Here is a 25,340-nt window from a genome sequence, read left to right on the forward strand (position 1 = left end):
TCTTACTCTGCCATCCAGGCTGGAGTGCAGTGTGAAATCTTAGCTCACTGCAACCTTGATCTCCGGGGCTCTAGCAATCCTCCTGCCGCAGCCTCCTGAGTAGCTGCGACTACAGGCACATGCCACCACATTCAGCTAATTATTGTTGCTGTTCTGTTGTAGAGACAGGGTCTTGCTATGTTGTCCAGGCTGGTCTCAAACTCCTTGCCTCAAGCATTCCTCCCATCTCAGCCTTCCAAAGCACTGCGATAACAGGTATAACCCACCATGCCCAGCCCACAAATACCGTATTTTTGATGCATGTGTGAGTGAAAAAAAATCTATGTAAGTGGACCTGCCCAATTCAAACCTGTGATGTTCAAAGGTCAACTGTATACTTCACTTGTTTACTCATCTATTATCTATCTCCTCTTGCCAAAATGTCAGTTCCATGAAGAACTCACATGTTGGTGGCCTTTGTCTGTCTTGGTTATAGTCATATATCCCTAAGAACCACAACAGCACCTCGCACGTAATAGGCACTCAATAAGAATTTGTTGAATAAATCTTCAAACTAACCCTATATGATAAATGTTATTATTCCCATTTTGTAAAACAGGGGAACCGAAGCTCAGAAAGGTTAAGTAACCTGACCCAGACCCCTTCGCTAGAAAGCAATTCGCACTGAAATACTCCGGCCTACCACTCAAGAGTCTCCCAAAGTGTGACATTAAACCAGATTTTAGACCTACCACCCAAGGAGTTCCCAAAGTGTGGCTTTAAACTGGATTTTAGATAATTCACAGATCGGCTTTTTAAAACACAAATATCGATTAGCAACAAATAACACTGACCTAAACCTCACACCTTACCTAAAATAGATCATGAACTTAAACATAAAATGTAAAACTATAACACTTTTAGAAAAAAAAAACAGGAGGCCGGGCGCGGTGGCTCATGCCTGTAATCCCAGAACTTTGGGAGGCCGGGTCACCTAAGGTCGGGAGTTCAAGACCAGCCTGACCAATGAGGAGAAACTCCGCCTCCACTAAAAATACAAAATTAGCTGGGCGTGGTGGCACATGCCTGTAATCCCAGCTACTCAGGAGGCTGAGGCAGAAGAATCACTTGAACCCGGGAGGCGGAAGCTGCAGTAAGCTGAGATCATGCCATTGTACCCCAACCTGGACAACAAGGGAAAAACTCTCCATTAAAAAAAGAAAAGAAAAAAAGGAGAAAATCTTTGGGAGACAGGGATAGGCAAGGAGTTCTCAGACTTGATACCAAAACCACAATTCATAAAAGGGAAATTTTATAAACTGAACCTCATCAAAACTGAAAATAGTTCTGTGAAAGTCCATACAAAGAGGGTGAAGGACAAGCTACAAACTGGGAGGAAATATTTACAAACTCCACATTTAACAAAGGACTGGTACCTAGAATGTACAAAAAATTCTCAACACTTAACAGCAAAAAAAGACAAAAGAATAATCCAATCAGAAAACATTCAAAGACATGAACAGACAATGCACCAAAGAGGATATACAGACGGCAAACAGCACACGAAAAGATGTTCGTCCAAGTGCCGTGGCTCATGTTTGTAATCCCAGCATTTTGGGAGGCTGAGGCAGGCAGAACACTTGAGGTCAGGAATTCAAGACCAGCCTGGCCAATATGCCGAAACCCCATCTGTCCTAAAAATACAAAAATTAGCCAGGTGTGGTGGCATGCGCCTATAATCCCAGCTGCTTGGGAGGCTGAGGCACAAGAATTGCTTGTACCTGGGAGCTGGAGGTTGCAGTGAGCTGAGATCATGCTGCTGCACTCCAGCCTGGGCGACACAGTGAGACTCCATCTCAAAAAAAAAAAGAAAAGAAAAGATGTTCGACATCACTAGATGCTGAAGAAATGCAAATTAAGACCATGATGGGCTATCACTACACACCTCTCAGGAAGTCCAAAATAAAAAACAGTGACAACACTAAATGTTGGCAAGGATGCAGAAAACTGGATCACTCATACATTGTTGGTGAGAATATAAAACCACACAGCCACTCTGGCAGTTTCTGATAAAACTAAACATGCAATCACCATATGACTCATTGATTGTACTCTTGAGCATTTATCCTAGAAAAAATGAAAAGTTATGTTCATGCAAAAACCTGTGTGTGAATGCTCACAGAAGCTTTACTTGTAATAATGAAAAAGTGGAACCAGCCCAGATGTCATTCAACAGGTGAATGGTTAAACAATCTGGCATTTCCACACCATGCAATAAAAAGTAGTAAACTAATGATATACACAACTTGGATGAAGGAAACTATGCTGAATGAAAGAAATCAATCCCAGTGCCAAGATAATTCAATAAGGAAAGAATAGACTTTTCAACAAATGGTAATAAAGATCTACATACAAAAGAATGAAGTTGGCCACGCACGCCTATAATCTTAGCACTTTGGGAGGCTGAAACAGGTGGATCACCTGAGGTCAGGTGTTCGAGACCAGCCTGGCCAACATTGTGAAACCCTGTTCACAATTTTGGTAGAGAAATTTGGTAGAAATTTTTGGTAGAAAAAACACGAGAGTGAAACTCCATCTCAAAAAAAAAAAAAAAAAGAATGAAGTTGGATCCCTACCTCACACCACGTTTGAAAAATTAACTCAAAGTGGATCAAAGACCTGAATGTAATAGCTGAAACTATAAAACTATTAGAAAAAAAACACAGGAGTAAATCTTCATGACTGTGGATTAGGCAATGGTTTCTTAGGTATGACATCAAAAGCACAAACAACAAAAGAAAAAGATAGATAAATTAAAAACTTCCATGCTTTAAAAAAAAACTATCAAGAAAAAGAAAATATAATCCACAGAATGGGAGAAAGTATTCGCAAACATTAACATCTGATAAGCATCTAGTGTCCACAATATATAAATAACTTTTTTTTTTTTTTTTTGAGACAGAGTCTCTGTCACCCAGGCTGGAGTGCAGTGACACCATCTCAGCTCACTGCAACCTCCACCTCCTGGGTTCAAGTGATTCTTGTGCCTCAGCCTCCCGAGTAGCTGGGACAACAGGCACCCACCATCACACCTGGCTAATTTTTGTATTTTTAGTAGAGACTGCGTTTCACCATGTTGACTAGGCTGGTCTCGAACTCCTGGCCTCAAGTGATCTGCCCTCCTCAGTCTCCCAAAGTGCTGGGATTACAGGCCTGAGCCACCACCGTGCCGGGCCTACTCAGAATATATAAGTAATTACAACTCAATAATAAAAAGACAACCCAATTTAAAAATTGGTCATGACTGGGCGCAGTGGCTCAAGCCTGTAATCCCAGCACTTTGGGAGGCCGAGACGGGAGGATCACGAGGTCAGGAAATCGAGACCATCCTGGCTAACACAGTGAAACCCCGTCTCTACTAAAAAATACAAAAAACTAGCCAGGCAAGGTGGCGGGCACCTGTAGTCCCAGCTACTCAGGTGGCTGAGGCAGGAGAATGGCGTAAACCCGGGAGGCGGAGCTTGCAGTGAGCTGAGATCACACCACTGCACTCCAGCCTGGGCGACAGAGCGAGACTCCGTCTCAAAAAAAATAAAATAAAATAAAATAAAAATAAAAATTGGTCATTTTTAATACTGTGAATAGACATCTCTACAAAGAAGAAGATATCAAAATGGTCAATAAGCACATGAAAAAATGCTCGATATCATTAGCCATCAGGGTAATGCAAATCAAAATCACAATGAGATACCATTTCATATACACTAGAGTGCTTATAATAAGACAGATAATAACAAGTGGTGACAAGGATGCAGAGAAACTAGAACTCTCATAGACTAGTAGTGGGAATTTAAAGTGGTACAGCTGCTTTGGAAAACAGTCCAGCAGTTCCTCAATGAACAAACACAGAGATATCTTATGATATATATGGTACATATTCAAGAAAAATGAAAACATATATCAATATAAACACCTGTACACAAATATAGTCATACTGTTCATAAGAGCCAAAAAGTATAAACAACCCCAATTTCCATCAACTGATGAATGACAAAAAAACTGTGATATATTCATATAATGGAATATTATTAAACAATAAAAAAGAATGGAATATTGATACATGCTACAATGAGGATAGACCTTGAAAACATCATGCTACATGGAAGAAGGGTCAGGTGTGGTGGTGGCTCACGCCTGTAATCCCAGCACTTTGGGAGGCCAAGGCAGGCAGATCACCTGAGGTCAGGAATTCGAGACCAGCCTGGCCAACATGGCCAAACTCCATCTCTACTAAAAATACCAAAATTAGCCAGGCGTGGTGGCAGGTGCCTGTAGTCTCAGCTACTCGGGAGGCTGAGGCAGGAGAATCCCTTTAACCCAGGAGGTGGAGGTTGCAGTAAGCCGAGATCACGCCACTGCACTCCAGCCTGGCGACAGAGCAAGACTCCATCTTAAAAAATAATAAATAAATAAATAATAAAATAAATGGAAGAAGCCAGTCACAAAAGACTATATATTGTATGATTCCATTTATGTGAAATGTCCACAGAGAGGCAAATCCATAGGGACAGAAAGGAAATTAGTGGTTGCCTAGGGCTAGAGGTGTTCAGGTGAAATGGGGATGACTGCTAAAGAGTACAAAATTTCCTTCTGAGGTGATGAAAATGTTCCAGAATTGATTGTGTTAATGGTTGTGTAACTCTGTCAATACAGTAGTCCCCCCCGTATCTGCAGGGGGCACATTCCAAGACCCTAGTGGATGCCTTAAACCACAGAGAGTTCCGAACCCTAGATAAACTATGTTTTTCCTATACATACACACCTATGATAAAGTTTAATTTCTACATTAGGCACAGTAAGAGATTCACAACAATAATAATAAAATAGAACAATTGCAACACCACACTATAATAAAAGTTATACAAATGTGATCTCTCTCTCAAAATATCTTATTGTACAGTACTCACCTTTTCAAGCCTCAACTTGACCACAGGTAACTAAAACCATAGAAGGAGAAACCTCAGGTACACGGGGACTACTGTATACTGAAAACCACTGAACTGTACATTTTAAGGATTGAATTGTATGAGATGTGGATTATATTGCAATAAAGCTGTTACCCAAAAAAAGCCAATTCCAGAGGTTATATACTCTGATTTCATTCATATAATATTTTTGAAACAACAAAATTTTAGAACAGATTAGTGACTACCAAAAGTTGGGGAGTAGAGGAAGAAAGGGAGGTGAATGCGGTTATAAAAGAGTCCTTAAGGGGATTGAACTATTCAGTATTTTGACTGTAGTGGTGAATACACAAACCTACACATGTGATAAACTGTGCAGAACTACATACACACATGCACACACACAAACAAGTACAAGCAAAACCAGAAAAGTCTGAATAAGATCTGAGGTTTTTATCAATATGAATATCTTGATTGTGATATACTATAGTTTTGCAGCATGTTATCACGGCAGAAAATAGGGTGAAATGCACAGAGAATCTTTCTGTATTTTTTTTACAACTGCATGTGAATCCACATTTATCTTAATAAGTCCATTAAAAAAACACACTAGGCCAGGCACGGTGGCTCACGCCTGTAATCCTAGCACTTTGGAAGGCCGAGGCAGGTGGATCACCTGAGGTCAGGAGTTTGAGACCAGCCTGGCCAATGTGGTGAAACCCTGTCTCCAATAAAAATACAAAAATTAGCCAGGCATCATGGCACATGCCTGTAATCCTAGCTACTTGGGAGGCTGAGGTGGGAGAATCGCTTGAACCCAGGAGGCGGAGGTTGCAGTGAACCAAGATCGTGTCACTGCACTCCAGCCTGAGTGACAGAGCAAAACTCTGTCTCAAAAGGAAAAATAATAATAACAACAACAACAACACTAAAGTCACAAAAAGAAAAACCTGTTGTGTTCTCAATTCCTCTTCTGATTAAACAAAAAAGACCCTCATCTGGCACAAGTGTACCATCCTCCAACAGCTGCTTTGCCCTTTTTAACAAGGAAGAGCAGACCTCAGGCTCAATGCCCAGATAAGAGAAACCAGCTAGAATATATAACACACTTGTATTTGATGGTGTTTAGTTGCTTATTTTATCTAGATGTAGAATTACAAACATAGATTCTGGAGCCAGCCAGTTAAGAGTTCCAGTCCCATCTCTGCCACTTAATAGTTGTGTGCTCTTGGGCCAGTCACTTAACATCTCTGTACCTCAATCACATCTGTAAAATGGGTATGACAAGAGCACCTTCATCGTGGTGTTGTTGTAAGTTTTAAATCTATAAATATGGGTTTGTGTGTGTGTCTACACACAGATATGTTTAAGTGCCTGACACAAAGTAAAGTATTAGCTATCATCATCTTTGACAAAACAAGGGTTAAGGAAAAATCGCAATGTTTTAGAAAGGTTTACAAGCACAGATCCAGGCCACGCTTCCTCTCGAATGCGCCCCTCCATAGCCCTGGGCCCATACCCAGGTGTCCCACACCAGGGACTGAGGTCAGGAGTAGCGGCTGCACCCACCTGCGCATTTGGTGCGGCTGATGAGGGGTGGCCCCGGGCGGCCAGTGCCGCCGTCTCCGGGACGCGTGAGCAGCACGCTGATTTCATACTCTGTGTCGGGGTCGAGGTGCCACAGCTTGTAGGTCTGCAGGCTGACGGCATGCACTTCGGCCCAGGGCCCGCGCGCCATGCGGTACTCAATCTCCTTGCGCACGATCGGCCCGTCGCCAATAATGGAGTTGGTGTTGAGCTGGATGATGAGGTAGGTGGGACCAGCACGCAGCAGCTGTGGGGGCGCGATGGGAGTGGGGGGCTCTGCGAGGAGATGGGGGAGAGGCGGGGCGGACCGATGCTGCTGTGAGACCCCAGCACCCAACTCTGCGTCCCACCACACCCAAATCCCTCCCCATCCTCCCAGGGCCTCTCACGCTGCTACTAAGCCCTCAACCAGACCTGCTCTCCTACCCCTACTAAATCCCCAGGCCCTAAGGGGCACCTGGTTCCAAAGGCTGGCCCCGCCCTCGCCCATCAGCCCACAACTCCTCTCTCAGGCCCCTCCTAATCCCCCAAATCCTCGTCTCCTGGAGCTGACCGCAGGCCAGCTAGGATCAACACAGTGGTCACACAGCCAGACCCCCACCCCCTCTAGGCTCTTACCTTGACCCTATCCGTCCCCCTCGACGTCAGCCTCGACCCCTAGATCAGATCTCATCCCGGTTGGACCACTGCCATCTACACAGGCCCACCTTCAGATCGCACCCCAGCGACACCCTGCCGGCCCCACCCCCCACGACCACGCCCCCGGGCAGACCCCGCCCCGCCGCCGGCCCCGCCCCTCGAGGGTGGGGGTCCCGGCGCTCCCCGCGCTCCCCGGCGTCCGCCAGCTGACCCTTGACGATGAGCTCCGCGAAGTTGGAGACGCCCGCTCCGCGCGGGGCCTGGGACACACAGCGGTACAGGTCCTGCTCCGCGCGGCTCACAGCAGCCAGCGGGAAAGTGGCCAGGAAGCGCCGGTGGCTGATGTGCCGCACGCCCGCCGCCGGCACCAGCGCCCCGCTCTGCCGCTGCAGGGAAGAGAGTGAGAGGGTCAAGGGGGCCTTGAAGCGAGGTGTCCCGATCTCGCTCTGACCCGGGCCCCATGTAGCCGTCCCTACTACACAGCGCAACATAGGTTCCTGGAGCCGCACTCTGACCTGGGGAATGGGGGCCCAAGAGAGTGCAGAGCGGAGCTAGGGGAGGGCTGGGACGCTGTGCGCGGTGCTGGAGTACGAAGCAGGGACTCAGCATCCTGCAGGGAGTCAGTGCCAGAAGCAGCCACCAACCCCCCCACCCCGCCCCCAGCCAAGGTCACCGCTCCCACTCACCTGCAGGAGGAAGCGTTCGGCCTCGGCTGCTCTGCCCGCCGCCATGCACTGGAACGACGCGTTCTGGCCCGCGTTGACCTCCACGTCGCCCAGGCGGGAGAAGTGTGGGGCCTTTGCTGCGGGGTTACAGCGCGTCGTGAGCTGGGCCTGCGCCCCCTGCAGGCAGGAGCCGCGGCCGCCCACACCCCTTACCCCTGCGCCCCCAGTGGGCCAGGACTCACCGCAGGGGTAGCTGAGAAGCAGGATGTCGTCTAGGCCCATGTAGCCCCTGCGGTCTGGGGAGATGAGGGCCTCAAACAGCACCTGGGGGAGGCGGGAGGGCCCCTGTCATACTGTTCTCCCTCCAGCCTTGCCTGGGGAGGTGCCCACTTTCAGCTTGGCCTCAGCTTCCTCTGCCTCAACTAGCAGAGGTCAGACCCGCTCACACTGACGCTCCCTCCCAAGCCAGCTAGTTGGGAGTGGGATCCCAGCGCCCATAGTGAATAAGGTGGAGGCCAGAGTTTCCATCCAAATCCTGGACAGTTACCCTGAAGCAATCACACAGGGTTTCCAGGTCAGCACTGTTCCAACTCACCCTTGACCTGGGCCCAGAGGCTCTTCCTAGGAACAATGACCTCAGATGCTAAACCCAGACTGGCCCCAGACTGACCCCTGGCCTTGACCAGAGGTTGCCTCTGATGCTGAATGCAGACACATTCTAACTTCAGCCACTCATCCACTCCGACGTCAAGCTGACATCCATCTGCCCCACCTCCAGGCACAGGCTGACCGCTGACTGAGCCCAGCCCACCTGATATTCATTGGGCCAGAAAGTGCTGACAGCCAGCTCAGCCTGGTGCCACTGACGGCCATGGGATCCAGTCATATTCCAGACAGCACTGCCCAGGGGGCCCCCATTAACGCGCACGTAGACACCCAGGGTGCCCGGGCTGTGCCCGTCCCGGCTGTACAGGAAGTAGCTGAACTGCACACAGTGGGTGTCATTCTCGCTCAGGCTCTGGAAGATGACATGGGCTCGCTGGCCTGGGGCATGCTGGGAAGTGTTGACCATCAAGTAGGAGCCTGGAAAGAGAGGAGGAAGAGGCAGGAGCTGAGGAGACCTCAGGGGAGGGCCAGGGCCAGGGGGACACTGAGAAGGACTCCAGGCATCGGAACCCACCAGGAGTCAGGGATTCTGAGTTCTGGCCCCAGCTCCACCTTCCTGGGTGAGTCCCTTCACTTCCTAGCATCTGTTTCCCATAGGAGACCTGGAGCAGTAAAAAACACACAAACCTGACTTTGTCAAAACCATTTAAAGGCTGGGCGAGGTGGCTCTCGCCTGTAATCCCAATGCTTTGAGAGGCTGAGGTGGGTGGATCACCTGAGGTCAGGAGTTCGAGACCAGCCTGACCAATATGGTGAAACCCTGTCTCTACTAAAAAAAACAAAAATTAGCCGGGTGTGGTGGCATGCGCCTATAGTCCCAGCTACTCAGGAGGCTGAAACAGGACAATTGCTTGAACCTGGGAGGCAGAGGATGCAGTGAGCCAAGATCACGCCACTACACTCCAGCCTGGGTGACAGAGCAAAACTCAGTCTCAAAAAAAAAAAAAAAAAAAAAAAAGGGCTCCTTCCAATCTACAGGTCACAAAGCCCATGCCTGGCCTCACCACAGCTTTCCCCATGTTCTGAGCCATCCCTGGAGGCAGGGACTAGGTCATTCACCCCTGGAGTCAAGATCTTGGCACACGACAGTCCCTCAAAGGCCACCCCTTCCAAAGCCCTCCCTCCGCCTCCCACCAAGGGCTTCTCTCCTGGCCCCTGGGTCATTATTAAAGTGCCTGTCTGTCTCCCACTAGCCTGTGAGGTCTCAGGACGCAAGCTGAATCAATAGGTAGAATACAGATTGAATGAAAGGATTCCAATTTCCCTTCCAGACCCCATCCCTGAGTCTAAATTCCTGGGATACAAATCCCCTTGACTTCCAACCTGGAGAAAGGCAGCCTGTCCCTTCCCCAGAGACCCAGCCTGGGTATTGGGGGAGTAGAAGTGGACTAGGCTGACTCAGGACCTGGCTGGAGGATTTGGGCTTCCCAAAGGGCACCTGAAACCACCCAGTGCTGCCTCCTCCCGGGCTTGGCTGCCAGCCAACACAAGCTCATTCAGATCCCTGCTTCAGGAGGGCTCCCTGGGGACTCTGCTGGAGGGGATCACATTCATCTCTGTAAGCTAGAAGGCCTATGGAGGCGGTTCCTGGATCAGTCCCGGCAGGGCAGTGGTAAACTAAACTCAAGTTCCCATCCCCATCCAGGAAGGGGCACTTCCCAACCCCCAACACACTCCCTCTTGGCCCACTCATGCTACTTCTCTCTTCTCTCCCCGCAAGCAGCTGTGTGCATCTTTCTCTCTCTTTCAATCTGACACTTTGTTCTTTCCTCCTCCTTCTGCTCCCTCTGCCTCTCCCTCCGCTCACTGCATCCCTCCCCTTCTCTTTCATTTACTCCCTTTATCCCTGTCGCTCTTGCTTCTCTTCTCTCCTGCTCTCCATCTCTGAGTGTGAATCTCCCTCCTTTCTTCTCCCTCCACCCCCAGCTCCATTTCCTAGAATGTGAGAACCAGGAGGACAAAGACTGTCCATCTGGCTCACCACCACATCCTCAAGACCGAGCACAAGGCTCACACTAATTGCTAAATTCCCCTCTCCCCTTTCTCACTGGGTATATCTCTGCTCGTACGTGACAAGAGAGGTAGAGCACACTCAGGGTGGTCGGGACTGTCAGAGGTGAATTCCAATCAGCTGCTTTGTACCTGAGTGCCAACCATGTATCAGACTGAGGCTGGGCCCTGGGAATATGGAGAGGCCCCCACGAGGTCCCTGCCATGGTGGGTACCTTTACAGATTATTTTCAGAGAAGTCAAACTGTGATACCCACTAACACTTGCAGAGGCAGAGATAAGTGCCCCAGGAAGGGCACAGTGTGAGCGAATGCACAGAAGGGGAGGGGCAGGGCAAGCTGTGAGAGTCTGCAGGAGGTACCTGTGCCAGGTCATGAAGGTCTTCTCTCCTAGTGGCTTCAAGTCCTGGCCCCACCACTGAGAATCTTCGCTGCCCCTCCCTGACAACAGATGCAATCTCAGCCATGCTGTGAGCTGGGCAGTAAAGACCCTGGGCACTAGTGTGATGGGGCAAAGGGAGGGGGCTTCAGGCTGTGGAATATGGGGATTCACTCAGAAAGCCCATTTGATACCCACACTATTTATGTCCTCTAACACAGCCCTTATCAGTAATAAAGTTGACAATTTGGCCTTTATTTGTCTCATTCTTTTTTAATTCCCAGTTGATTCTGCATCCCGTGAAGAGGAGTACTAGTTGTACAACTCCTCTTCCCCAAAGGTCTTCCCCAAAGACCCTCAACAATAGCAACTAAATAACTGACTCCTGCATGCCACTCTTGTGCTCTGTACTTTATATGCGTCATCTCATGAACCTCTGAAATGGAGTCCTGTTTGCCTCATTTTGCAGTGAAGACAATGGAGGCTCACAGACGTTAAGTGACTTGCCCAAGGTCACACTGCTGGTAAAGTGATGGAGCCAGGGTTTGAGCCCAGGTCTTCATGACTCTGGAATGAGTGCTCTAGGGGCCATGATGAAAGCAGGAAGTCAGTACTAGAATCCATATTATTAGTCTCCTACCTCCCAATCCAGAGCTCAGGATGACAAAGCTGCCCCCTCTTGAAACAGTAACAGAGCAAGATAGAAGTTGAGAAGGATCTGGGACTTCCAGGAGGAAGAGGGCAGAGGAAGGAAGGTTTTCAACACATCTAGTCCCAATGTTACTGCTCTTTCAGCATCTCCAAGTCCTGGAGAGATCAGGATTCAGGGGCTTTTTGGGAGAAAAGAATCTCTGAAGACAGCCTCCCAAAGGTGGAGGATTTAGGAAGAACTGAGAGTGGGAGTGGGCTGGATCCTGAGCTAGGCAGCAAGGGAAGTAATTGGAAGTGAGTTTTAACTCACAGCCATGAGGGCCTTTAATGGCTTGAACCTGCACTCATTTCACACACGAAACTACCTGACATGCATAATTAGACAGTGTCGAGAGAAAGCCACATTCAGTGTCACATATGACATTAAAGATGCAAATGCAGATGGCACCCAGAGAGGTTAAGTAATGTACCCAAGGTCACACAGTAGGTGGGTAGAAGTGCCTCTGGAAGGAGAAGAAGGGGTAATGGCGATGGAGAGTAGACTTACCATGGGGCAGGTCCGCAGGGGCCCGGGTGCCAGGGTGGATTCGCACTTGCTCCCACTGGAAGTCATCGTACTGGGCCTGGCTGTACTCGCAGGGCACTGCTGGGTCACTTGCCTCCTCAAAGGTGCAGCCAGCTGTGAGAGCAGGGTCTGGTTAGCCCAGGCTAAGGCAGGGCTACTGGCCAGCAGGGTTCCTGGAGGGTAGCCCCCACCCTCCTCCCTTTCTTCAGGCCCTTCCCCACACTGCTCCCTCCCTCTAGCAAAATTCTCCCTCCTCCACCCTCTCCCTCTACCATGGTCCCCCTCACTGTCCCCTCCCAATACCAAGATGTCCCTACATGCCTACTCCCCCAGTACTTCCCAGGACCGCCCCCCACCCCACCACCACCACCACTGGCACCACCATCACCACCATCCATCAAAGACCCTCGTCAATAAAAACTACTTATCAGGATTGCTATATTATTGGAACTTCACAACAACCCATAAGATCAGGAATAGAATTACCTCCACTTTGTGGATAAGGAAACTGAGACCCCAAAAGTCTGAGTGACTTCATTAGGGTCACACAGCTCACTGGCGATGGAGATGGGGTTTAAACTGAGATCTCCTGATTGTTACCCAGTGTTCTGTCCCCTGCCCCTCTATCTTCCCATAGAGGACAGACAGTGGGCCCTGGGCCTGGCAGGACCATGCGTGTCATAATCCAGCCCAATGAGATCTCCTTTAAAAATAACAATTGCTACCAATCCACTCAAGCCGGGCACAATGCTACATGGTGGACGTACAGAGCCTCATTCAGGCCACGCATTCTGAGTTAGGCACCACTATTTTTCCTACTTGACAGATGTCGATGGGATTCAGACATTGCCCAGCGTCAGTCAAGTTAGGTCTCTGCCTGCGGGAATGTGACATGCAAAAGCATAGTCATGTGTGGACGAGGCACATATATGACTAGATGAAGCAACTTCCCATGATTTGCAACCAGTACTAACAGTTTAAATGAAAAAGGGGGAGGAAGTGGGGATTGAAATAGATGTGAGTCCTTTGGTTGGTAATGAGGTCTGTATATCTCAGTGAGTTCATCAAAGGCCTAAGCTGGTTGCCTAATAAACCTGAGAACACCATTGGTTCAGAAAGGAACTGAAAGCTTCTCCCTGCCACTCACTCCAAAACCTTAATGTTCTGGAGTCCCAACAGGAGCCTGAGGCACCAGAAACACAGGAAAATGCCCAAGCAAGTGGCGAGGAAGCAGGCGCAAGCCATGCCAGACCCTGTCCTGGATGCCTGCCAGTCACTGGTACTCCTCCCGATTTGACAGATGACGTGACTGAGGTTCTGAGGAATGAAGGGATTTGTCCACCGCACCACGTGGTGGATCAATGAGTGGGCTTCGGCATCAAAGACTTGGGATCAGATCTTGACTGCAATTTGCCAACCCCTGTGACCAGGAGCAGGTGGCTTCTCTTTCTGAGCCTGTGTTTCCCTATCTGCACATAGGCTGGTTGAGGATTTGATGTAGTGGGCCACTTAGCACAACGCCTAGCATACGTAAGCACTTAGGAAATAGCAGCTCTTATATGTACCATGCAAGTCTACATAAGGAACAGAGGTGGGATTTGAACCCATGTGGGTCAGATGACAAAGTCCCGGCTTCCCACAAAAAGGGGTTTCGATACCAGAAGGAGCAGACCTGAGCTGCTTCCCAATCTCAAGAAGAAGAGGGAGAGGTATAGATAGTTGTGATATTTACATATATTTAGCTGGTGCAAAAGTAATTGCAGTTTTTGCCATTTTTTTTTTTTTTTTTTTTTTTAGGCAATGGAAAAAACAGCAATTACTTTTGCACAACCTAACATATATTTATTTATATATACAAAAGCCTTTGTACAGTCTTATAACGTTGGGACACTTTAGGCCTCAGAAACAGGCCTCAGGAAACTAAATTTCTCTCTGACCTGCTCCTGTCCTCCTTTCACCTGTCCAAGGCAGGGCTCTAATCCAATCACGGTCATTCCAGAGAGGGTCCTGCCCGATACCCTAGAGGAAGGAATGCCACGGAAAGGCCAAGACAAGTTTAAGCAGACAGGCCTTGCTGGGTTTAGATCAGGCGCTTTATGTGCAATCACATTTGTCAATCATGCTTACGTAAGGAAACCTCTGTAAATACCCAAAAGGACAGGGTTTGGAGAGCTTCCAGACAGCGGAACACATGGAGCTTCTTGGAGGGTGGTGGGTCCAGAGAGGGCAAGGAAGCTCCATGTGCCTTCCCCCATACCTCACCCTATGCATCTCTTCATCTGTATCCTTTGCAATATCCTTTATGATTAACCAGTTAATATGTTTCTGAGTTCTGTGAGCTGCCCCAGCAAATTAAACCCAAAGAGGGGGTCGTGGGAACCCCAACTTGCAGCTGGTCGTTGAAGTTCTGGAGGCCCAGACTTGCAACTGGTGTCTGGAGGAGGAGGCAGTCATGGGGACTGAGCCCTCAACCCATGGAATCTGATCCATATGCTGGAACTGAATTGGAGGACACCCAGCTGGTGTCTGCTACAGAATTAATTGCTTGCTTGGTAGTGGGGAGAAGCCCCCACACATTTGGTCACAGAGGTCTCCTGTGTTGATGGCTGCTGCTGTGGTGGTGTGAGGGCAGAGGAAAAACACCATTTGAGGGAGGTTTTCTCTAACAACAGTACTTGGGGAGTGAGTGCCACATGACACTTGAGGAAGCTTTTCCCAAACAACAGCACTTGGGGGGTGAGTGCCATGTCACAGGCACAGTGCTACAGGCATCTTCACACGCAGCAAGCAACTTCACTTAGGAGGCTCTACTGTTTCATCTGCAGCTGCAACTCCTCTAGGTTGCGATGCAGATGATGTGAAGTAGCACATGAAAAACACACCCAGGCCAGGCGCAGTGGCTCACGCCTGTAATCCCAACACTTTGGGAGGCCCAGGTGGGCAGATCGCCTGAGGTCAGGAGTTCGAGACCAGCCTGGCCAACATGGTGAAACCCCGTCTCTACTAAAAATAAAAAAATTAGCTGGGTGTGGTGGCGCTTGCCTGCAGTCCCAGCTACTTGGAAGGCAGAGGTAGGAGAATCGCTTGAACCTGGGAGGCAGAGGTTGCAGTGAGCTGAGATGGTGCCACTGCACTCCAGTCAGGGTGACACAGCATGACTCTGTCTCAAAAAAAAAAAAAAAAAGAAAAGAAAGAAAAAGAAAGAAAAAAGAAAAACACACCCAGAAGAGCCAGGCACAAAGGGCTCCTCGCTGCTGGGGGCTCCCTGTCTTCTCCTGCAATGGTGAGATGTAGGTGTGAGGATGGCACCAAGCAGATGGGATGAAGTAACAGAATACTCTTTCCAGAGCTGGGGCAGGACCTTGGCTGAGCTCTTTGGCTCTTTGTTTGAAAAGCCGTGGTCAGCATCATGCCTTGTTGACTGTGGGAGGTGGTTTTAACCCCATCTGTGCCTGGAGGGCCTCAGCTTCCCGTCTAGAAAAAGACCCACAGTGCAGCAGAGAGAGAGAACATGGCAAGTATAGAGAGAGAGCATAGTGGTCAGGGAGGACTTCCTGGAGGAGGAGGCCAGCTAACTTCAGCTTGAGTTGGGCCTGCCCTAAGGCTCTTAGCCAAGGCCTCCTTGAGATAGAGGGGTTGCCATAAAAGGAAGCCCAGGATCTAAAGCCCTGGCTGGGGTTCAGGCCTTTCCTGTTCCTTCACAAGTAACAAGGCCGCTGCCCCGATGTCTCACCCACCGCCCTGGGGAGAGCCTGGGAGTGCCAGCTCCTTGGCTTCCTCTTATTCATCCTGAGCCAGGTCACACGAACTGCCAGGACTCCCAGACTGACTAACCTGGTCAGAATGACACCCAGACCACCTGAACTCAGTCAGAGGAGCCCCCAGATAGACTGACACCAGTCCTGTGATCCCCAGACAGACTGACCCAAGTTGGTGACCCCAAATAGACTGACTTCAGCCAGCCTGGCTCCCAGCTGACTGTCCCTGTTGAAAGTGGCCTCAGCCTCATACAGATGACCCCAGACTATCTCACTTCAGCCAGAATCACCACCAGACTGACTGACTGACCCTAGACCTGCCCACCCCAGCCACAATGACCCCTGACCTCTGCCAAATGACCCCTACAACTGACCCCGGCCAGGGTGACCTCCAAGGAGTCACTCTAGATGGGCTGACTGATTGACCCCATCCAGAGTGATTCTTTTTTTTTTTTTTGAGATAGAGTCTCGTTCTGTCACCCAGGCTAGAGTGCAGTAGCGTGATCTCAGCTCACTGCAACCTCCAGCTCCCAGGTTCAAGCTATTCTCGTGCCTCAGCCTCCAAAGTAGCTGGAATTATAGGCACGCGCCACCATACCCAGCTAATTTTTGTATTTTTAGTAGAGACGGGGTGTTGCCATGCTGGCCAGGCTGCTCTCAAACTCCTGGCCTCAAACGATGCCCCCACCTTGGCCTCCCAAAGTGCTGGGATTACAGGCATGAGCCACTGCGCCCAGCCTCAGGGTAATTCCTTAACCGGATTGACTCTGTCTCCCTGACTCGTGTCCATCTCTAGACCTGTGTCTCTGGGCCAGGCCCAGTTCTAGCTCCAGCCCATAGTGGGTAACATCTCTGGAGCCAGGCTCCCCAAGAAGCATCCCAACCTTACCCCTTCCCCTCGTCCCCTGAGATGGGAACGGTCAGCTAGGAGCCAAGAGCCCCAAAGCCAAGTCCCAGTTCTGCTAGAGACCCAACCCCTACTGGAGGCCACTAAATCTGACTTTGAGTTCAGAGCAAGAATGGTAGCAAGGAATCCTTCCGGACTCCACTGACACAAACACGGGCACAGACATGCACATATACACATCAATACCTCTACGAGGGGGCTGTGAATTACCACCACGACCACCAGTGCCGGTGAATCCTCTTAGCAACTCAGAAGGTAGGTAGTCTTATTTTTGTCTTATTGTTAGTTTATTAGGGACTATTATTATTCCTAATTTACAGATTAAAACAGACTCAGAGTGATACAGCTGTGCAAGACCACACAACTACGACGTGCAGAAGCTCAGACTTAAACCCTCTATCTTTATTCCAGGAGACTGGGCACAAACAAAACAAAACAAGGCCTGCCCTTCTGCTGGCCGGAAGTGTTAATTCAGCTTCATTCACAGGGGATTTGTTCCCCGCCAGTACAAAGCAGGTCCCAGGCTGGCACTATTAGAGGTACAAGGATGATGAAGACTCCGCCCTGCCCTCAGGGATCTCCTAGTCCCACTGAGGGTGAGGAAGAGGGAATGAGGGAATAAGAGAAGGTTCAAGGTCACAAGAGGGGGTCCAGGGAGGGAGCCAGGTCGAGGGGGAAGGCCTCCTGGAAGAGGCGGCATCTAAGCAGAGCCAGGAAGGATGGGTAGAGATGGGTGGAAGGCATTTATGGCAAAGGGCCCGGGGGAGCAAAGCAAGGCAGTGAATAAACACAGTTTGTCCAGGGCACAGAGAGGAGCCCAAGTTGGCTAAAGCCATGAGAGCTATGACTGGAGGGAGGGGAGGTTGAGGCCAAATCATGGAGGACCCTAAACACCAGGGTGAGGAGCTGGGCCTCATTTTGCATTGAGGAGCCACAGAAGGTGTCTGAGTAGGAAAGTGCCTGGATTCAGATGAGATAAACGATATATCCTATAAGCCATGAGTAGGGCAGGTGGTGTCTCCAGAGAGCACAGCAGGATCCAGAGGTAGCTTGGGAACAAGCCACCAAGGGGTCCAGAGTCAGATGTCAGAAACTGGTGAGGACAGGGGCCTTGAGTCCCCTTCCAGGATGCAAACAGCACACCCTCCAATCACACTCAGAGAGGTGCAGAGCACACAACGCACATACGCCCAGAGCCCCACACTCAGTGTTCACACACACTCCCTTTCTGCAGCCTGGGCCAAGTCTGGGGATGCGGTCTCAGTTAGACTGGGAACAGGGAGAAAGCCTGTCCCCGGGCACCCCATATCTACGGAGGCCTCCCTGAGAGGGTGAATTGAATCAACTCAAGACCCCCAAGGGCTCCCCCAGCCTCAGCTCAAACTGGCCCAGCTACATTCCTCAGCTAATCTCCCCAATCTGGCAGGCGGTTGCCTGAGCAACCGTCAGCCACAATTTGGGAAGGCAGGGGGATGGTTTAGCCACATCCGGCTGGGCTCGGGATGGGGTGATGTAAGGGGCAGAGCGGCCTCTGGAAGAGTGTGGGAGGGGTCTCCCTGGTAGGAGGGGCTCTACATCTCCACACGCATGTTTCCACATGCAGGTGTGCATGTGCAGGTGTGCGTGTGTGTATGTGTGTGTACACATGCACTCATGGCTGTGAGATGACAGGACAGCCTGGTACTTTCAAGGATTCAAATGGCAGGCGGGAGACCTGGATCTTACTCCTGCTGAGCCTCTAAGTCCCTCTGTGACCTTGGGCAGGTGACTTGCCCTCTCTGAATCCTTACCTCCTCACCTGTAAAATGAGAATAGGACTGCTAAGGTCAGATGACAGATTGCAGTTGCGTGAGTGTGCACGTGAGCAAGAGTCATCCGGGGGCAGAGGTGCGTGAGGGTGAGCATGGGTGTCAGAAAGGGGAGGTCTCCCGGGCAGGCGCTGTGAAGCCGCGGGTATACAGATGTGCACTTACAAGCAAAAGTACAAGGGCATATTTAGTGGTAAGCTTGCACCTAAGGGGGAGGTGGGCGTGTGCAGTAAGGTAGACGGGAGTTGTGCATACGTGTGGGTGTGTGAGTGTGAACACCACAAGCACTGCACACCAGACTTGCCTCACACCAGACAGGAAACAGTACTCCATGCCCAATGCGGCTGCAGCTGCAACCAGTATTTTCTGAAGACCCCTGGCAAACAGAGACTCTTATGCCCTTTGGTTTGTCCATAGAACATCCAATTCCCAAGAGTGGTCCCGGGAGAAGCAAAACTTCTCCCAACAGATTGCAAATTTAGGGGCTGGGATTTCACCCGAGCCCAGGTACACACCCAGTTGTGGGTGGGGGAACTCAAATACAACCCCAACAACAACAGTGGACTATTTCATCATCCAAGGTTGTACCCTTATTCTCAGCAGCCCAACCCAAGCCTGGAACCAACACTGGCCTCACCCCTGACTTTCTTGCCTAACCCAGCCCCATTCTGGGTTCTCCACCCCAACTACATCTTCATCTCAGGCCTGTCTAATCCCTACCTCCTCCCTGCCTGAGGTCAAGGACCGTCTCTCATGCGTTTGAACCCCATCCCAAGTCCTGTGTATAGCCAACAGTGCCTGGACTTATTGACCCCATGATCCCAGCTAGTCTGACCTTCACCAACCACACCCAGCTCTAGAACCATGGCACCAGCCCAGAGGCCTGGCCCAGCCCACCTTGCTACTCTCCTTGCCCAAGTCAACTCATCTAGACCTAGGCCGAGGCTCCCAGAGCTGCCCGAAGAGCCCTGATGAACCGATGGGTCATTAACTGTAGTCAGGGCTGGGAGCAGTATGCCCATTTTCTAATCACCCAGGAGTCACCATAGCTGCAACCAGAAAGATTGCCCAGGGCTGGGCCACAGGGAAAGTTGAGCTAGCACCACCCACAGAGCCAACACACAGCCTGACTATGCCAACATCTTGCCATCTCCACTGAGAATGGAAGGAAACCAAGTACAGCAGGGGATCTTATGCCAGGCCCACTCCCCATCTCCCTGATCAATATGTGCTGCAAATCCCAGAGTTAGCAGTAGAGCTGCCACACTGACAGTATGAGGGGAAGGCACAGGCCAGGGCTGGATGCCAGACAGACAGAGGAAAAGGGCCGAATGGAGGACTATGTTGTGCAGTGGCACAGCGGGCAAAGAGTTCACAGATCTGTCCTGCAGACACCCTGCGTCATATGAAGACAGACTGCAGAGTAGAGGGGCAAGGGGCTGTGCACAAACCCAAGCAGTGTGAAGATCTGTACTGGATAAAGGTCCATGGAGAGAGGCCTCTGCAGTGCCACAGTGCAAGGTGTTGAGGGTGCAGTGCAGCAACTTCGTGGTGTAGAGACAGAATACAGTTACACAATGCAGGGAGCAGAGCATACAGTGTGCGCAGGCCTCATTACAGACATCTGGTACAGCATGGCAGAACTGGCCAGGGCCATGAGGCAGCACAGAGGTGCCACATCCATCATGGGTATGACCCAGAGCTACACAAGGCACACTGTGCCACTGCAGTGCATTTAGTGGTACACTGGGCTGGCACTCAGTGCTACACAACAGGTGTATGGAGGAATGCCAGCATGGTAAGTTTAAGCCTTACTAGTTCAAGCTTCATGCATTCTCATGGGAAGGGTGTGTGCCCTGCATAGACATGCAGCACAGGCACACAGAACAACAGAGAGATACAGGGATGGGAAAGGGGCAGTGAGTGCAGAAGAAACTGCTGGGTGCGGCAACCCAGCCTAGAATATAAGCCCAATAAATACAGTCCCGAGGAACAGAGTAGGTGCAGACTCGAGGCAGGGTTAGGAAGTGGCACAAAATGGAGTACAATTAAGATAGTGTGTGAAGCTGGGCACAGTGGCTCATGCCTGTAATCCCAGCACTTTGAGAGGCCAAGGCAGGTGGATCACTTGAGGTCAGGAGTTTGAGACCAGCCTGGCCGACACGGTGAAACTTCGTCTCTAGTAAAAATACAAAAATGAGCTGGGTGTGGTGGCGCATGCCTGTAATCCCAGCTACTCGGGAGGTGGAGGCAGGAGAATCACTTGAACCCCGGGGGTGGAGGTGGCAGTGAGCCCAGATGGCTCCATTGCACTCCAGCCTGAGCAACAGAGTGAGACTCCATCTTAAAAAAAAAAAAAAAAAAAAAAAAAAGATGCTGTGTGGAACCAATGGATTCAACGCAAGGGCTCTGGGTCCTACAGTCCGGTAGAGTGCACACAACCCAACAGTGAACAGGTTCATTGCAGGGTAGATAGAGGCCCTGGGCAGTAATCCTGTGCAGTGCACAAATGCAATGTCAGATACTGTGCAGTGGTGCTGCCTGTGCAAACCCACGCCAGTCCTGAAGCCCAAGAAAGCGGTCCCAAGCTGTACTATAGGTATAGACTCCCTGAGTCATGTGCAACGCGGGGCAGTGAGGACACTCAATGCAAAGATGTTGTTCACCGAGGGCTGACAACAAAAACCCGGAAAAGGACACCAGCCTACAGATACCTTGGTGGTAGGACAGTGCAAGGCCGGGACAACACAGGGGCAGCGTTTCAGCAGCAGTGGTGCAGTGCAAGGGTTGGGCCCTGAAGCACATATCCAGTGCAGCAAAGCAGTGCACATGCACAGAAGTGCTACGTGGGGCGAAGTGCACTGTTGGTACAATGCAACCGTGGAATGCAAAGGGGCGGTGCCTAGAAACTCAGGAAAAGTTCACAGTCCTGATGCAATACTGACATCCATGCAATAGTGCAGTGCAGTACAGAGATGCCGTGTGATGCCAAGAAGCAATGTTGTGGTAGCATGCCATCTGTTGGCACGGTGCAGTGCTGCAATGTGAGGAGCTATGCCCAAACCCCAAAAGAGTCCACATGCCCAAGCACCAGTGAGGTACTGAGGTACAAAATATAAATGCTCTATGATACAAATATGCAATCTGGCCACAGAAAACCACGTGTTGATCTCAGACAGTGGTGCAGTGTGAGGGGCTCCACCCAGAAACTCAGAAGAATCCACCTTCCCAATGCAACACTGACATCCAGCAGAGTGACACAGTATGCAAGAGAGCAGGAAAGACACACACACGGCAGGACCACGGCAACATGGAGGCACAATCCAATGGGACAATGCAGAGCATGCAGAAACTCAGGAGAACCCACACCCTCGATGCAATGCAGCAATCCCAGTGAAGTGGAGGGCTGAGACACAGGGCAATGCGAGGAGGCTGGACCCAGGAACCCCAGATAACACATATCCAGAGCAGTCCAGAGCCTGACACACCACAACAGTGTTGGTGGGAGGGTTGTGATGCAGAGAGGGGAGCTCAGATCCCTGGAAAACCCTCTACCTACAGCTCTGCCCGGCCACGCTGGCTCACCCCACAAGTTGGGGGCCAAAATCTCATCTGGCTTGTCCTCCTCCCTCCAACATCTTCCACCCCAGTGACTCTCCAAGGGTAAAGGATGAAGCCACTGCCAACCACAGGATAGGCCATCTAGAATCAAGCACATTGTCCAGGTATTATAACTAAGCAGAGCCCCAGCATGCTAGCAGGAAAACAATGAATTCAAATTCTGCTGGTAAAGCTTTCGGACAATTAAAGTACAGCCCCTGGCCCCCAGCCCAGGGCACCACAGAGGAGAAATAGAAAGAAAGACCTATGGGATTAGGCCCTGGGACAGGGTGGGCAGGAAGTAGGACCAACAAGAGGTTAGGATGTCAGAGAAGAGCCAGAATCAATCAACCCGGCTAGTCACTCCCCAATCACCACCCCCATCCCCACCTCTATTACTCCCTCCCAGGCCTGGACTTCATCAGAAACCAAGAACAGACTTTTCTGGGCACACAGGATGCCCGCACGCATGCACATACATACATCATAACAGTGAACACTCACACAGTGCTTACTATGTGCAGGACCTGTTCTAACCCACATAATCATAACCATAAAACATATCCTCATGACAAACGCATGCAGTGTGTTCTATTACTATCCCCATTCCACAAATGAGAACACTAAGGGCCCAGAGAGGTCAGTAACTTGCCAAAGTATCACACAGCTAGAGGTGGTGGGCCCAGGATTAGAACCCAGATGGTCTGGGCCCTGAACCTATGCTCTTAACCACCACACGCTAGACAAACACATATTGACACGCCACATGCACAGCCGCACATGTACAGCTGCAAGCCCACACGTACGCTCATGTAAACACACATACATACACATTCTGAGCAACGCATTTCCCACTCTCAGCTGAGACTCACCTGTCCTATCCACTAGGTTTCTGATACCTCCCAGGTGTCACCTCTTATCCCAGCTGTCCCACATCTCCCTGTTCTATCATCCACCTGTCCCCCAACCCTCACTTGTTCCCCCAATACTGCCTGTCCCTTCACTGTCAGCTGTCCCATCCCCCAGGTATATCTTGCCCACCAGTTATCTTCTATCCCCCAGTGGTCCCCCAGGCCCCAGCTGTCACCCAGCCCCAGCTTTAATCTTGCCTTGTTAAATATCCTCAGCACCGCCCCTTCCTAACAGCCCCATCTCAATCTTCCTCCCCAGCTCCTGCCCTCAAACTCCCAAACCTCAGCGGTCCTCCAAGCCCCCTTTCTCCTTGTCCCTTCTGAGTCATCACAAGGTCCTGTGGTTTGCATCCTGGGAATCTGCCCAAGACCTCCTGCGTTATCTGGAAGCAGCATCTTCTGAGCTGTCCCACTCAGGGGTCCTCCCACAGTCATTCTGCAGGCAATGGCAGCCCCCAACCCAGAGCCAGAGGAGGAGGCTGTGCTGCAGAACCCCAGCTCCTGCCTTCACCCCTCCAAGTCTTCCCTGTGCACTCAGAGGCATCGAGATGCAGTCACTTAGTGTGCATCTGCCATGTATAGGCCCTGGGGACCACAGATGACCAAGACACAGCTCAGCCCCCAGGGCATCCCAGCCTAGGGGGAAAAAGGAGATGGAAAACGGCAGCACATTGTCAGACGTCCAGTATGGGAGAAATTAGACCAACTGCACCGGGAGAGGGCTGGGAAGGCTTCACTGCATCAGTGGCAATGGAGCTGGACTGTGAAGGCTGAACAAGTTGGTAGATCCCCCACCCCCACCACGAGGTGAGAAGTGGGGAAGAGCACAGTGTGTGCAAAGGTAAAGAGGTATGAACTGGCATGGCAGGCTCCTGGATCAGCAATTCACCTGGTGATTTGGAGCAGACAGCGGATAGGCAGGAGTGGGGTCAGGGAAGAAAGGCATCATGTGAAGCTGCTTCAGAAAGAAACGGCTGGTCACGCAGGGCATCATCTGCTATGCTAGCGTTTGGGTTTTGTCCCGAGTTCTGGGGAGCCTTCAGCTTGAGACAAAGGAGTGACAGCATCCTATGTCTGCCTTAGAAGCTTATTCTGGCCACAGGGTGGTGGAAGCATTAGAAACCGAAAGGCTGGGCCGGGCGTGGTGGCTCATGCCTATAATCCCAGCACTTTGGGAGGCTGAGGCAGGTGGGCCACGAGGTCAGGAGATCGAGACCATCCTGGCTAACACAGTGAAACCCTGTCTCTACTAAAAATACAAAAAATTAGCCTGGCATGGTGGCACGTGCCTGTAGTCCCAGCTACTTGGGAGGCTGAGTCTGGAGACTTGCTTGAACCCAGGAGGCGGAGGTTGCAGTGCGCCAAGATGGTGCCACTGCACTCCAGCCTGGGTGACAGAGTGAGACTCCATCTCAAAAAAAAAAAGAAACCGAGAGCGTGATGGCAGGCAGAGTAGAGGCCAAGAAGGCTACCAGGCTACTGCAATAGTCCAGGCAAGATCTAATAAGGCTACAGAGAAGGAGCCTGGATTGAACAAAACCTTCGTCAACAGCCACTGAATCATGGTCCATCCAGACCAATTCCCTTCCCAGAGATGCCCAGGCCTCACTAAAGGTGCTGCAGGCCGCCTCACGCCTCTAGACCAGCGCTGTCTGCAGAACTTTCTGAGAGAACGCAAATGTCCTCTGCCTGCATTAACCAGTACAATGAGAGCCACTAGCAACATGTGACTCCTGAGGACTTGAAATCTGACTAGTGCAACTGAGGGACTGAATTTTTGTTTTAATTAATTTAAATATAATAGCCATACATGACTCAGGAGCCACTGTATTGGAGAATACAGGTAGAGGACAATTTCCATCACCACAGAAAGTTCTATTGGATAATGCAGCTCTAGGCTGACTGCTGAAAAACAGAACTATCGGGGCCCCTTCTGAGGCTTGTGGCTTTGGAGTCTGAAGAGCGATCAGAGCGCAAGTCCCAGGGAAGGGGCCACCAGAGGTTGAGCTGGGTACAGCCACCAGGACATCCCCACCCAACACATCCACACCCCTCATGGACACATCCTGGATACACAGACACCACCACAGGTCACAAGGGCACCTCCACAACTAAACATACAAATAGATGCATGAGGCCAGGCGCAGTGGCTCACACCTGTAATCCCAGCACTTTGGGAAGCCGAAGGAGGTGGATCACCTGAAGTCAGGAGTTCGAGACCAGCCTGGCCAACATGGTGAAACCCCATGTCT

At 50.5% G+C, this 25,340-nt stretch overlaps 1 protein-coding gene across 7 annotated transcripts in view; it reads right to left on the bottom strand.

The window, feature by feature from the left end:
- PTPRU (protein tyrosine phosphatase receptor type U) overlaps positions 1-25,340 on the bottom strand; it is an 88,684-nt gene that overhangs the window by 58,114 nt on the left and 5,230 nt on the right. For all 7 annotated transcript variants that reach the window (XM_037990367.2, XM_007979712.3, XM_007979711.3 and 4 more), the window contains exons 2-7: positions 12,087-12,218; positions 8,646-8,917; positions 8,077-8,158; positions 7,856-7,971; positions 7,381-7,555; positions 6,513-6,806 (exon numbers count right to left, since the gene is read on the bottom strand). In XM_037990367.2, the coding sequence (XP_037846295.2) occupies positions 6,513-6,806; positions 7,381-7,555; positions 7,856-7,971; positions 8,077-8,158; positions 8,646-8,917; positions 12,087-12,218 (1,071 nt within the window). The remainder of the gene's footprint in view (positions 1-6,512; positions 6,807-7,380; positions 7,556-7,855; positions 7,972-8,076; positions 8,159-8,645; positions 8,918-12,086; positions 12,219-25,340) is intronic.

This window comes from Chlorocebus sabaeus, chromosome 20, assembly GCF_047675955.1.
Source record: "Chlorocebus sabaeus isolate Y175 chromosome 20, mChlSab1.0.hap1, whole genome shotgun sequence".
In the NCBI taxonomy this organism is placed as follows: domain Eukaryota; kingdom Metazoa; phylum Chordata; class Mammalia; order Primates; family Cercopithecidae; genus Chlorocebus; species Chlorocebus sabaeus.